Source organism: Sturnus vulgaris, chromosome 18 (assembly GCF_052056855.1).
Source record: "Sturnus vulgaris isolate bStuVul1 chromosome 18, bStuVul1.hap1, whole genome shotgun sequence".
Lineage (NCBI taxonomy): Eukaryota > Metazoa > Chordata > Aves > Passeriformes > Sturnidae > Sturnus > Sturnus vulgaris.
The window spans coordinates 8,764,518-8,776,896 of NC_142260.1; the positions used below are offsets into that span (position 1 = coordinate 8,764,518).

General features: G+C 36.1%; 1 protein-coding gene across 14 annotated transcripts in view; it reads left to right on the plus strand.

The window, feature by feature from the left end:
- The window catches only part of LUZP2 (leucine zipper protein 2), a 92,397-nt gene extending 83,605 nt beyond the window's left edge, over positions 1-8,792 (plus strand). For 12 of the 14 annotated variants that reach the window (XM_088175286.1, XM_088175291.1, XM_088175287.1 and 9 more), the window contains 3 exons: positions 823-915; positions 7,514-7,591; positions 8,183-8,792. In XM_088175286.1, the coding sequence (XP_088031412.1) occupies positions 823-915; positions 7,514-7,591; positions 8,183-8,287 (276 nt within the window). In that variant the 3' untranslated portion in view covers positions 8,288-8,792. Of the gene's footprint in view, positions 1-822; positions 916-7,222; positions 7,592-8,182 lie in introns of all 14 variants that reach the window. The other 2 variants (XR_015807450.1, XR_015807451.1) reach the window with 1 other exon arrangement.
- The last annotated feature ends 3,587 nt before the right edge of the window (positions 8,793-12,379 follow it).

Below are 12,379 nucleotides of genomic sequence, written 5' to 3' on the forward strand. Positions count from 1 at the left end.
TGGTTTGGTTCCGCCTGTTCTCCATCATTTCTGAAAACTTTGTATTACTTAGTAATTCAATGCAGTATAAGTGACATGAGAAAGGTTTCAAAAATGGTGTCTGAAGTTTTAACTTTTCTTTACAGAAAAGTTATTTTGCTTTGTTACTTGTCACCACCCCCATGAAGAGTTTCAATATGTCTTGCAGACAATTTGGTGCTTTCAGGACAGTTTTAGTACATGTTCTTCCTTTTTTTGTCCTTTTCAATCTTAAAAGTTTCAGGAAATAGAGAAACTGATGCTTCAAACAAGCAACAATTCAATGGAAGGAAATGCACTGCTTATAAAGCAGTAACAGAGTGCCTTCCCCATACAGCAGTCTGTTTTGTGTGTAAGGAGTGAAAAGCATGAAAATGAAGATGTTTTTCCAGCTTGCAGCTTGGGAGATGCCAGCAGAGAAGGGAGGCTGTGGACAGCTGAAGTCAAATAAGCAGTTCATAAACATGTCAGCTCACTGCCTCAGTCTGTCCCAGAATCCACAAGAGTCACAGCAATACGAGTTCTGAAAATGCTTTTTCCCTCCTCTTTTGGCATTTCGATAGAATATCTTGATTATGTATATGGAGGTAATAATTTACAAGGGAGTACTTTAATGAGAATACATATTTAGACATTCTCTGTATAAAATGTGCTGAAAATGCAGTATATAAAGTAGTTAACAGTTGCAGTATATGACATCTTGGTTTTTCATTGTTATCCTGAATTTTCACGTGTGACTTATTTGATATTTTATCTCAAATATATTAATGTTTATAAATTGTTACTTATATTTTTATTTTTCAGGTCTGGCAAAATGTCTCAGCAGAGAAAGGGAATTTTCATGTGGCCTTGAAAAAGGAAGAAAATCAAAGCACCCAGGAGTGTGATTCTCAAGATGTAAGATTAGCTCACCTGAAAAACAAGGCCTAATGTAGGCTGTATGAAAACATGAATGCTTTAGGCAACTGTCAATGGGACTTTTCCTATTCAAGATGGTAGACATATTTTATAAGCCAGCTATGTTCTGTATTCAGGTGCTGAGGAGAAAATGCTCTTTGCTGTCAATCTGTGCATATATATTATCCAAGTTCCTTTTAAAGACTGCTGAATAGAAGTGGTAGAGCTGCTGCAGGAAGAGCAGTGATAGAAAGTGTGTTATTTTATGTTTAACCACTTCAAGAATTAGTTGGTTCCTGGTTGAAGTGTTGCATGCATTATAGTGAGATACAAAATCTTTGTTTACATATCTTTATTTATTAGCAATTTATTTATTTCTATTAATCATGCACAGCCCTCACAGGTGCTTCATTTAATGAAGCAAAGCCTTTCAGGAGATGTAAGACATGACAGGGTAATAGTTGAAAGGATGAGATATTGTTCACTGCCAGTCTAGAAAAGCTGCAAGCTGTGTTTTTCTTATGACAGCTCTGACAGAAAGCTAAATCTGTCACTTTTACTGAGACAGTGCACTCAGTCAAACAGCATGGCATGAGCTCTAAACAGCAATCTCAAATTCATGCATTGTGGCTGTAATTCTAAAGATACAAATAGGACAGGAAATACAAACAAAAAATGAGTGAGACAAATTTTGTTGAGAGTCTACTCTGGCTATTGAGGATTTTCTGATCCATAGTTCGAAAAATATAGTATTACTCTGGGTAATTTGTAGGGAAATACATATATCAAATATTCAATATATATTGAATATATTGTTACATTGTGAGACAAAACAAAATCTTGTGGAGGTAACTGGGTAGCTTGCTGTTAGTGATCATGGCAGTGTGAAGAAAATTCTGGGAAAAAGAAAATCTTATTTAATTCAGGATACAATAAATTAAATAAAATTACACAGTATCCATTTTTTTGCAAAGATGTTACAAGTTTTTTCAGTTATAAGTTACCTCCCTTCTGCCACATCCTTTACAGAACAAGGAGAAATTTCCTATCTTTAAGAGTACATACTTTGCTCTTGCACATTTTTTAAAGTCTAAAGGTAAAGGAAACTTCATTTGTTAATAAAAATTGAAGGAGGAGAGGTAAAACATGTAAAATTGTGAAGTTGAAGTGAACTCCGTTTAGATTATGAATAGATGTTAGTTACTCCTTGGAAAAGTTATGGAAGGTTTGATGAAATGTAGAATGCTTTCAGTAGAAACTGAATTAATTTAGGCTAAATAGTTGTGAAAGAAGTTTAAACAGCTTTTTTACAATGAATATATTAAAAGAGAAAGAAAAAGAAAATAACCATTAAAGTATTTAAAAAATCAAGAGAGTATTCAATTTCTGTATCAAGTACTGCAATGAAAGATGCCTAAAAGATTCACTTTTCCATAAAATCATGGGTTTAGTTATTTAGATTAGCTGATGGTTGCTTTTTGTGCTTCTAGCAACTAATATTTTAGCTGTTCAGTCAGTCAGCAACTGTTTAATCAGTCAGCAGACAAACACACTGTCCCTCTGAACACAGGCTCATATTAACACACAGAGAGAGAGAGACACAAAAGAATTGGAATTATTGGCTTTGAGAACTGAACTAAAAATGTCTCTTTCCACAATTAGCCTTCATACATTGGCATTAGAGGTGCCACCTTAAGTTCTGAAAATCTGGAAGGAATTTATTTTCCCAAATTATTATATTACTTTAGTAATACAAGGCTGCAGTTTATACCTGTGAACACTATCAGCTGGAGAAAATTCAACACTTGGGAAGAGTTTTTATTGTATTTTTGTCATTACTTAGTTGTGTGTAATTTTTTCTGAAGTTTTTACAGCTGCTTAACTCCCAGTGAAGGAAGATTAAGGTTGGATGGTTAAGAACATAGGACAGGTTGCAATGCAACATTGTTTAAGGAAAATTAGTGAAGATGTACTTAAAACTCTGCTGCTTAGAAATCTAATATTTCAGCAATCCTTTCTCAGAACTTTACAAAGATCATTTTATAATGTCTCTGATACATAAAATGTGATTTATATTTTGGAAGAATTAGGGTAACGAAGACTAACTAAAGAAGAGCACACAATCTTACAGCTATTAAGGCAAAAAATAAAGCAAAATGGTTGGTTGCTGGTCCCAAGTGGTGTTTTTAAGTCTGTATGGCTAAGCAATTCTGTGGTAAATTTGTGATCTTTCTGCAGTTTTTTATTTATGGGGTTTATGCCTGTTCACAGTATTTAGTAGCACATTTGGAAATTAGACACTGCTGATATTTATCTGTAATTAAATTTTACATAGGACCAGTAATAACCAGAAATAGGTAGGATACCCTGTGATACATAATCTGAAATTCATCAAAAACCAAAAAAATAGTAACTTCAATATTCTTGCTAAAGTTTCCATTATTTAAATTATTTGTATTTTATTAGAGGCATCTGGTCAATACTACTTTTTCTTAGCCTTATCCAGAGTTTTCCTATGTCTGGCTCCTGAAAGTCTCTGCAGAAGTTCTGCAGAGCTTTTCCCCTGTATCCCTTCTTTTTTCAGTCTTCCCAAAAGCTTTTGGAATTTTGGCTTTTCCACCAGAATTTACTTTGTTCCCTTTTCATGTCAAATGATTCGTATGCATCTAACATATCACTTAAAACTATCTATTTGGTATTGCTAAAACATCAAAGAATTTATAAAATTATTCTTTTTTCTCTGTTGTCATATTAGATTTTTTCCTTTGTCTTTATAGGATCTTCTCTGGTAAATAGAAGTGATAGTGCTTTTATTTACTGCCTTAATTTCCTGCAGTAAACAAACACTATATGTTCATTAACCATTCAATGACAAAGGACATTGAGTATTGGAGGCAAAATTGTACATATTTCTAAGCAACCACAGCATTTTGTTTCTTTTTCTTAAATCAGTTTCAGCTGCAGAGCTTTGATCACATTGCACTCTCCAATTGTTTTCCAAAGGGAGTAATAAGAGAAAAAAAAAGTAACAATTGTTTTAACAAAATTTCAAATAAATAAAATCCTTTAAGTAAATTTGATTCTGAATGAGGACCAGGAAGATCATAAGAAGTTTCATCATCTGAATTTAACCATCCCCTTAGTATTGTGATCTAAAACAGGAGGAGGATATGAAAAACTTCAGAGGTGTTTTCTGAAAGGGTATATGCACATTTCACGTACTTCTTCTCTGTATCTTTCTTCTAAACAATGTTTAAAGCAGCTTCCAGTACAGATCAGTAACAAATTCATGAGCAAATCTGATAAAACATGTCTTTGAATGAGCTGTGAACATAACTTGGTTAATGACAACTGAGATAACGAGTTTGTCAGTTGACCTAACCACACCATCCCTTTCTCCTGTATCTGGTTTATTTTCTTCAGAATTAACTCAGTACTTTCTCCCCCATCACGCTCTACAAACAGCTTCCCTCTCTGCTGTTTGTGCCCTCTGAAGACAAAAGGAGTGGCAATTCAAAGGAGCACTGATGCTCCAAGGCCTGCTCAACTAAATCTCTATGATGCATTTTAGGAGCAGTAGAGTTATTTTCTAACTGCAAAAGCTGTTATAATACCACTTATTTAAACTTGATTTCCTGTCCACTTGTGATTTGATTATTTGACCTTAAATTATGATTTTTTTACCATAAAGCCAGTTCCTACTTGCTGAGTTGATGCAGTACTTACATTGTTCAGCTGTTCGAAGATAAAAGTTGCACAGTTTAATGGCCAATGGACATGCTGAGTTCTAACTGGCTTGTTGAAATTTTTTAAAATAAAGATGCACACTTAGTTTATCCACCTTTGTCATTTACACATCCATCTATGAAGCTCTCCAGCTTTGCAGTGTTACTTGCTAGGAGAATTGAATACTGTAACTTCTCAAATTTTGTGTATATTACTGATCAAAATGCAGATTTTATAGCTGGAATTTCACACACAGATACTTTGTTAATAGGACTGCATGCGAAACTGATGCAAGCAATGCAGAAAATTATTTTTGTTTTTTGATAGATTCTGCAACGTCAGGCTCTCATTCTGTCCTTTTGTAATTAGTGTACCTCTCACGGGAGGAAATGTGAGAGACAGAAAGAGTCACACAGATGAACATAAAAAACAATCCACTACTTGGCATAGATGGAACTAGCAACAATAACAGAAGTTCAATATTTTACTTTCTTTGTCTATCAACTAAGACTTTGAAAGATATTCTATATTCTATACTTTGGGTTTAAATTATACCACTGGTCTTTAGCTGAGGGACACAAAGATATATGTATTGTGTGTGTTTGCATATTTATATGCTTATATAGAAGCATGTGAATGCACACATAGGTGTGTGTATATATATGTGTATGTGTTTATATATGCCTGAGGTCCTGTGTGGATGGTATTCAGTTTGGGTTCTGTTAAACCCTGTTTACAGATATAGCAGAAGATTCTGTTAATTCTCATCTGACACAGTTTAGGAACCAAACTGATAAAAAGCCACAACCTCTGTGTGTGTGTGTGTGTGTGTGTATGCACATATATGTATGTATATATATATATGTGTGTGTGTGTGTGTGTGTACACCTCATCCATAGGAACTGGTTACAATCCTTGCTATTGAACTGCTCTTGACTGATGGAATATTGAAAGTCATTGCTGTTGTTCAATCTGTAATCGATTTGTTAATGTTATACATGTCTCACAGTGACAAGGAATCAATAATGGATATGTTATGCTTTAACAACATAAAAATACTTTAGAAAAAGTCCCTACTATCTTTCTCCAGCAGTGATCCATATGCTGTGCTACTAAAAAGATAAGAGCTCTGAATGAACAAATATGAAATACTACAGACATGTCTTTATTGTTCTTTTCCTATCAAGATAGCCTCTGTTATCTGGTCTATGAAAAGGGTATGCAAGACTCATAAAGCATTGTTTTTATCATTTACTTTTATTTTCTCTAAGGCAGACCGGGTTATTTTTTCTTCCTTTGCATGTGTCTTAAGCAGTTGACATATAGCTTTATTAAGGTCAATTAATAGCTTTTGCTTCCTATCTCCTATAAATTATGTTGGTGAAATATGTAACCTGATTTCATGTATGTGCAGTCTCCTAGTATGTACAGTCGAGCAAATTCTGGATGTGTAAATTATCTTATATTCAATTACCATTATTTCTGTCCACTTCATTACACACTTTGCAATATTGTTCATTGTTTGACCTCTAGTGTCTTTGTCCTCGAACTGCACACCTAGAAGTCACCCAAACCCTCATTTTTTTCTGAACATGATTCAGCTTGAAATATTTTTTTAAAATCTAAATTAATAGTAAATAATTCAAATGGAAGTTTTGGCAGGACCACACTTATAAGATTTTGAAGTATTAAAAGTCTATTAAAAATTACTACTCTGTCATCTGACTTTTTAGTCTTTATCTAAGACATAAATCATGTTTGATTGATGTTTTGATTGCTTTTTGTCATAAAAGGAGTAGGTGCTTTATCAATAGACTTTATTTTAATCAATACTGCCTTGATTATTCCCTATATTAATCCAACTTTTATTTGTTATTGTCTAGAGTGGGAAAACCCACACCAAATCCATCCTCATCGTCTCAGATGCTCACTTCAGTAGCTTAAATATTACTAAACCTCCCCACTGTTACATTGGAAAGAGTCTTGATTACTTAAAACCTTTTAAAAACCCTGTCATTTTCACTCCATTTAAATGTATCAGTTTCAATAGCAAAACAAATAGGCAAATTCCAATGTGAACTCATTTTACAGTAAGTGGCTAGTGACCAAGTATTACAAATATTTGACTGTATTTAATGTTTCAACTCCTTTTCCTATGACATCCTTAATCTTACTTCTGAAGGGACATTGATTTAAGTATAGTAGAATTTTCAATGTTGAGGAAATCTCTGGTTTCATATCTGGAGATCTCCTTGTTTCAAAAATCTACTTTGTAATTAATTTTATTTATGCTGTGCAACTCTTGTTTTCCCAGATATTAAAAAGCATATTGGCAAAGAATATAACATTATTCCTTGAATAAAATGACAGCAATTAATGCAACAAGACTGTGTACCTTGAGAGTCATCTGCCTTCCCCACGCAGTGACTTTATATTCCCATTCAGGGATTATTATACCTAAGAGATCTAGAGTTAGACAAGAGAATAGTGATAGAGAAGTTCTAACTGTAATGCTGATTTTCTACTGTTTGTTACTATTTCCTCCATAAAAGACACTTGTAATTACTTTTCTGTTCTCTAGGACCACTTGTAGAAGTAAACTTCACTATTGGTGATGAGATTTAAACATGAAGAAAAAAAGCTGGATAAGTATTAAGTTGTTAAACTTGCTGCCACAATATTATATTGTTAAAAACTATTACAGGGATGATGGGAATCTGGGATAAGCTTACCTATGAAAACTTTGTTCCATTCCATCAACTAGGCTTAGAAGAAGACCCGGTGATTGATTGATTTTATTTTTTAAAATTTTTTTAACTGAATATTTTAGGAAAAAACATGAAGTAGTTGTCTCTGACATTTGTATTGACAGGTTGCCAAGACATGTTTGGGGAATCATAATGATTCAACATCTCGTTCAAAGGCAGCAGAAACAGAGACAAGATTTCAGGTATTTTCTTTCAGAGTAATTGTTGGGGTTTTACAAAAAGCGCTTGTGAAATGCAATTACTTGAAGTATACTTACACATTATTAACCAAGTTCTGTCTCAAAAGAGAAGACTACTTAGTTCAGACTTTGCATCTGATTGCAATTCTTCTGTTCAAAATGCTTTCTGGCTGGTAACAATTCACAAACTGTTAAACATTTGAAGAACTAGTGTGACTTAATGATTTAATTTGATAGTGTGATGCCTATAGCCCTGGAAACAGGCATAGGGAGAGATTTCCAAAATAATTATATATACATATTATATATATCACATGCAATTCTATGAAGCTGTATGCAGCATCAGACTTGTATGGTTTTGCACTGTGAAGGTTGTTAAATATGCTTCCTTTAATAGAGATCAGGACTCTTTTCTAGAGACAGTTGGCAAATATATTCTGCTGCAATGGTTTTTGAGTGGGGCATCAGTTTAATACAAATAAAGCTCTATGTGCACTATTGCCATGGAATTTTAACACACTTTTAAAATTTTTGCTTATGTATATATGTATTCTATACACCATGTTTACCCTGATGATGTTTTCACCTCTACAGAAGCTGCACAGCCCTCCGTGGACTAAACTTGAAGATAAAAAATCGCCTGAAAAAAATGAGAAAAAATACGAAGAATCAGTTAGCACACAAGGAAAAAACCTCTAAATGCTACTAATCTACATTGAAAAATGCCAACCACTTCATCCGCATGTTCTGTTAGCACAAAGGCATGAAATGTCCCAGGTTTCTAAAGCATGCATTTTTCACTATTTTATGAATGTCTGTAAATTAGTCTAGAACAGACCAATTAGTACCTTACAGCAATAATCCAAAATGGATGTTTGAAGAAATGCTTTGTAATGCAGTCCAGTTTTTGAACTCTTGTTCTACCTTATCAGTAATTGTATACTACAAATTACCTTCTTTGTAAACAGGCATTCTCAAGTATTTTCTCAGTCTGTTTTATTTCATGTGATTTCGTGCAGATTAGGTTCTAAGATTAAGGGGCAGTCAGTGTGTGTGGGGAAATATCTGTGTAACCACATTTGAAGTACAATCCTGAAGTGCAACTGTAAAGAGAACTGTGCATGGGGGTCCATGTATACTTACATTTCAGTAATTCTATTTCAAATCTACTTATTTACACAATAAAATATGTTTATTTTGTTCTTTTTTTTTCCTCACTTCTATTTTAACTAGCCCATTTTTTAACACTGAAAAGCTGACAGAATTGGAGTTTAAGGGATGGAGACAGAGAGAATCATTACTCTGGGAAATCAAGCAAAAAAAATTCGCAAGTGCTACTGAGTTACAGTTTCATAATTTGGATGGCAGCCATGGGAAGACAGTTTCATCTTATATTTGTGCTGATCTCAACTGGATAAAATTTACTTTAAAGGGTAAAGCCCTATTTTGTCCACCACAACTGGCCTTTGGTCACTCCATCAGGGAGAAGAATATCGATTGGAGTAAGCTCTGTCATCCACGGATTCTTTCAGTTTTCCTTAGTCACATATTCTGTGACAAGAAAGCAGAAAGAAAGGGAGGAGAAGGAAGAGAGAATGTTTTGTTTGTTTGTGTGTAGGTCATTATTGTCCAATTTAAGAATTCATATGCCATATCTTGTTGAGATGCAAATCTTTCAGGAGCAGTAGGAACAGTAAATTGCCTGATGCAATGCTATGCAAGAAGTGTTTTAAGCAGTTGGAACTTGTAAACTTCCACCTTTGTCTTAATGCATACAGCAGCACATTTTTACTAGATTTAAAGTAGTTATACTAATTTATTTTTTCTTGCTTTGTATCAAAAAGCAAAGTTTAAAGTTTAAAAACAAAATTTAAGAAAAGTTTAAAAGCAAATAGACAAATCTATTATTTGACTTAGTCGTTCTCTGTCTTCAGTTTTAGCATTTAAGATTTTTACCTCTCCTTCAACAGTCTCCATCAATATCTGCCTTTTCCTTGCTGGTATGAATAATCTTTTATCCTGACACTTTGTATATGCTCCTCTACTCAAAGGCAGATAGTTGCAGAATGGTAGGTTTCTCTGCCTTGAGAAAATACAATTTTATAAAGAAAAAAACCTAATGAGCTGAACAAATGATGACAAAGTACAGCTTAAGTCTATCCATGTTAAGGGTCAAAAGAAGTGAAATTGTGGCCACAAAATAAATCAGAAAAGAGAAATGGCTTTTGCATTTGATCCTAAATCTTGGTGAAGACAGTCTGCTGTCTTTCAAAATTTTCAGTGAGCAAGAGACTTGTGATCTTGTCATATCTACAGCTGGCATTAATTTCTAGTGATGCCAAAAGCAACATTTCTTTGCAAAAGACACTCCTTCACTGGAAAGGTCACTGAAACTGTTTGAGTCAGCTGTCAAGAAAGGATCTCCACTGCACAGTGGCTGAAGCTCTCCAGCAGGACAAAAGCCTGTGAGCACAGTTCTTCCTGTAGTTTCAGAAAGCAGCTTTTGTCAACAGGATCCCGTTCATCAGGCAGCCTCTAATAGACACCAGCCACAAGGTTCCTTTGCTGCCTTGGTCACTGACTCTTACCTACAGGCTCTTGACTTGCTCATGGCTGTTCTTCAAAGACATCTCCCCACTCCACTTCTTGATGTTAGAGGGCAATCCCTCATCTCTCCTTCCTCCCTTCTGAACTGCAGCTCTGTGCAGGCTGTAACTATCAGCAGTGATGCTCCAGTCATGGCATTCATCCCACCAAGTTCCAGGAATGCAACAAGGTCAGAACTTTCTGGTAGCACAGTGGCCTCCAGCTCCTCCTGTTTGTTGCCCACGCTGCAGGTGTTGATGTAAAGGCACCTCAGCTTGTCTGTCAGCCATGTCACCTTCCCAGAGGAACACCCCTTTTCTTCCTTCAACATAATTTTCTGGAATTTTCCCTGTCAGCTTTTGTTACCTTAGGAGTCCCCAGCTTGTCCCCATAGGACTGCAAGTGCATTCCAGCGTGGCTCACTTCAAAGTCATGGGGGTGGGCTATCAGATTTACCCCAATACTTGCTTGCCCCCCCCAAGGCACATCTCTTCCATCAAGATTTTATCACCTTTCCCCTTCAAAGCTATTTTAAAGGCCTCTCAATCAGCCCTGCTAACTCCAGGGCTAGAATCCTTTTTCTCTTTTAAAACAGGTGAACCACATCTGTCTCCATCAGGTCTGATGCTATATAAATCACTCCATGGTTAAAAAAAGCAAATTCTAACAATGCCACCAGTCTCTAAGCCACACATTGATCATGCAGATTCTCCTGTTCCTTTTTGCATTCTTCCTTGCTACTACAGGACTTGAAGAAAACACCACCTGTGCTCCTGTTCCTCCAACCAGTTGCCCCAGTGCTCTGAAGTTCCTGTGATTGTGCTTGGACTTCTCTCGTCAGCCTTGGCACTGCCAGCCTGGGCAACAAGCAGTGGGCAATAATCAGAGGGCTGGATCATTCCAGGGAGTTTCCTGGTAATATCCATTACCTGTGAGAATTGCAAGCACAGAGAGCTCTCAGGGCCTTGTGCATACAGGCTCAGAGATGGAGATGGATGCAGTGTTTGACCTAAGGCCTTGGAGAATTAGAACATTTAAAGTAAAGCAGACATCAAAAAGAATATAAGTTTGTAGTTTAAGTAGAAATATGTTTTAAGCAGAGATATGCATAATGTAAGCAAAGCAATATGTTAAGTAAGAGAGTAAAAGATTTTAAAGTTTAGCAATAAAAGCTGCTATAAAGTTAGTTAGAAGCTTAAGATATATCAACGTAGGTTTGTGAAGTGTTACATGATTGGTTAAAAATTACACATTGTGGCAAAGCCACAAAAAGCAAAACAATTAATGATTGGTATAAAAAGATGTTACCAAGTTTCATAGAAGTATGTGATTGGCTAAAAAACTAACATAAGGCATTGTAACTAAGAATTAGACAGATTCTGATATTATGGCATTAAATGTAATATCTTCAATGTCTCACCCTTCTATGAGACTGACGCCGCGAGGCAATAAAACATCTTTTAAAAAGTCTCCCAGTTGCCCTGTCTCTCGTGATTTTGTTCTCCCAATACCCACACCCAAGGGAGGCAGAGGGCTTCCCTTCCTCCCAGTTCCCCTCAGAAGAGAGCAGCCCAACATAACTACCATCCTTCCTTCCTTCCTTCCTTCCTTCCTTCCTTCCTTCCTTCCTTCCTTCCTTCCTTCCTTCCTTCCTTCCTTCCTTCCTTCCTTCCTTCCTTCCTTCCTTCCTTCCTTCCTTCCTTCCTTCCTTCCTTCCTTCCTTCCTTCCTTCCTTCCTTCCTTCCTTCCTTCCTTCCTTCCTTCCTTCCTTCCTTCCTTCCTTCCTTCCTTCCTTCCTTCCTTCCTTCCTTCCCTCCCTCCTCTCTCCCTCCCTCCCCCCTTTTCCTTTTCCTTTTCCTTTTCCTTTCCCTTTTCCTTTCCCTTTCCCTTTCCCTTTCCCTTTCCCTTTCCCTTTCCCTTTTCCTTTTCCTTTTCCTTTTCCTTTCCCTTTTCCTTTCCCTTTCCTTTTCCTTTCTTTCTTTCTTTCCCCATGTAGTTCTGATCCATCTGGCTGACTGGCCCGTTCCAGACAAACCCCCCAACAGACCTTCTTCTCCAATATCATCTGCCTGACCCTCATGTTCAGACCTCACACATGCTGCATAAGGGTACTCGGGAAAGGAAGAGAGGCTGGGAGGGGATTCTCCCACCTCCTTTTTCCATTCCCCTCATGTTTCCATTCCCCTCCTTCTGTCTGATGGCAGG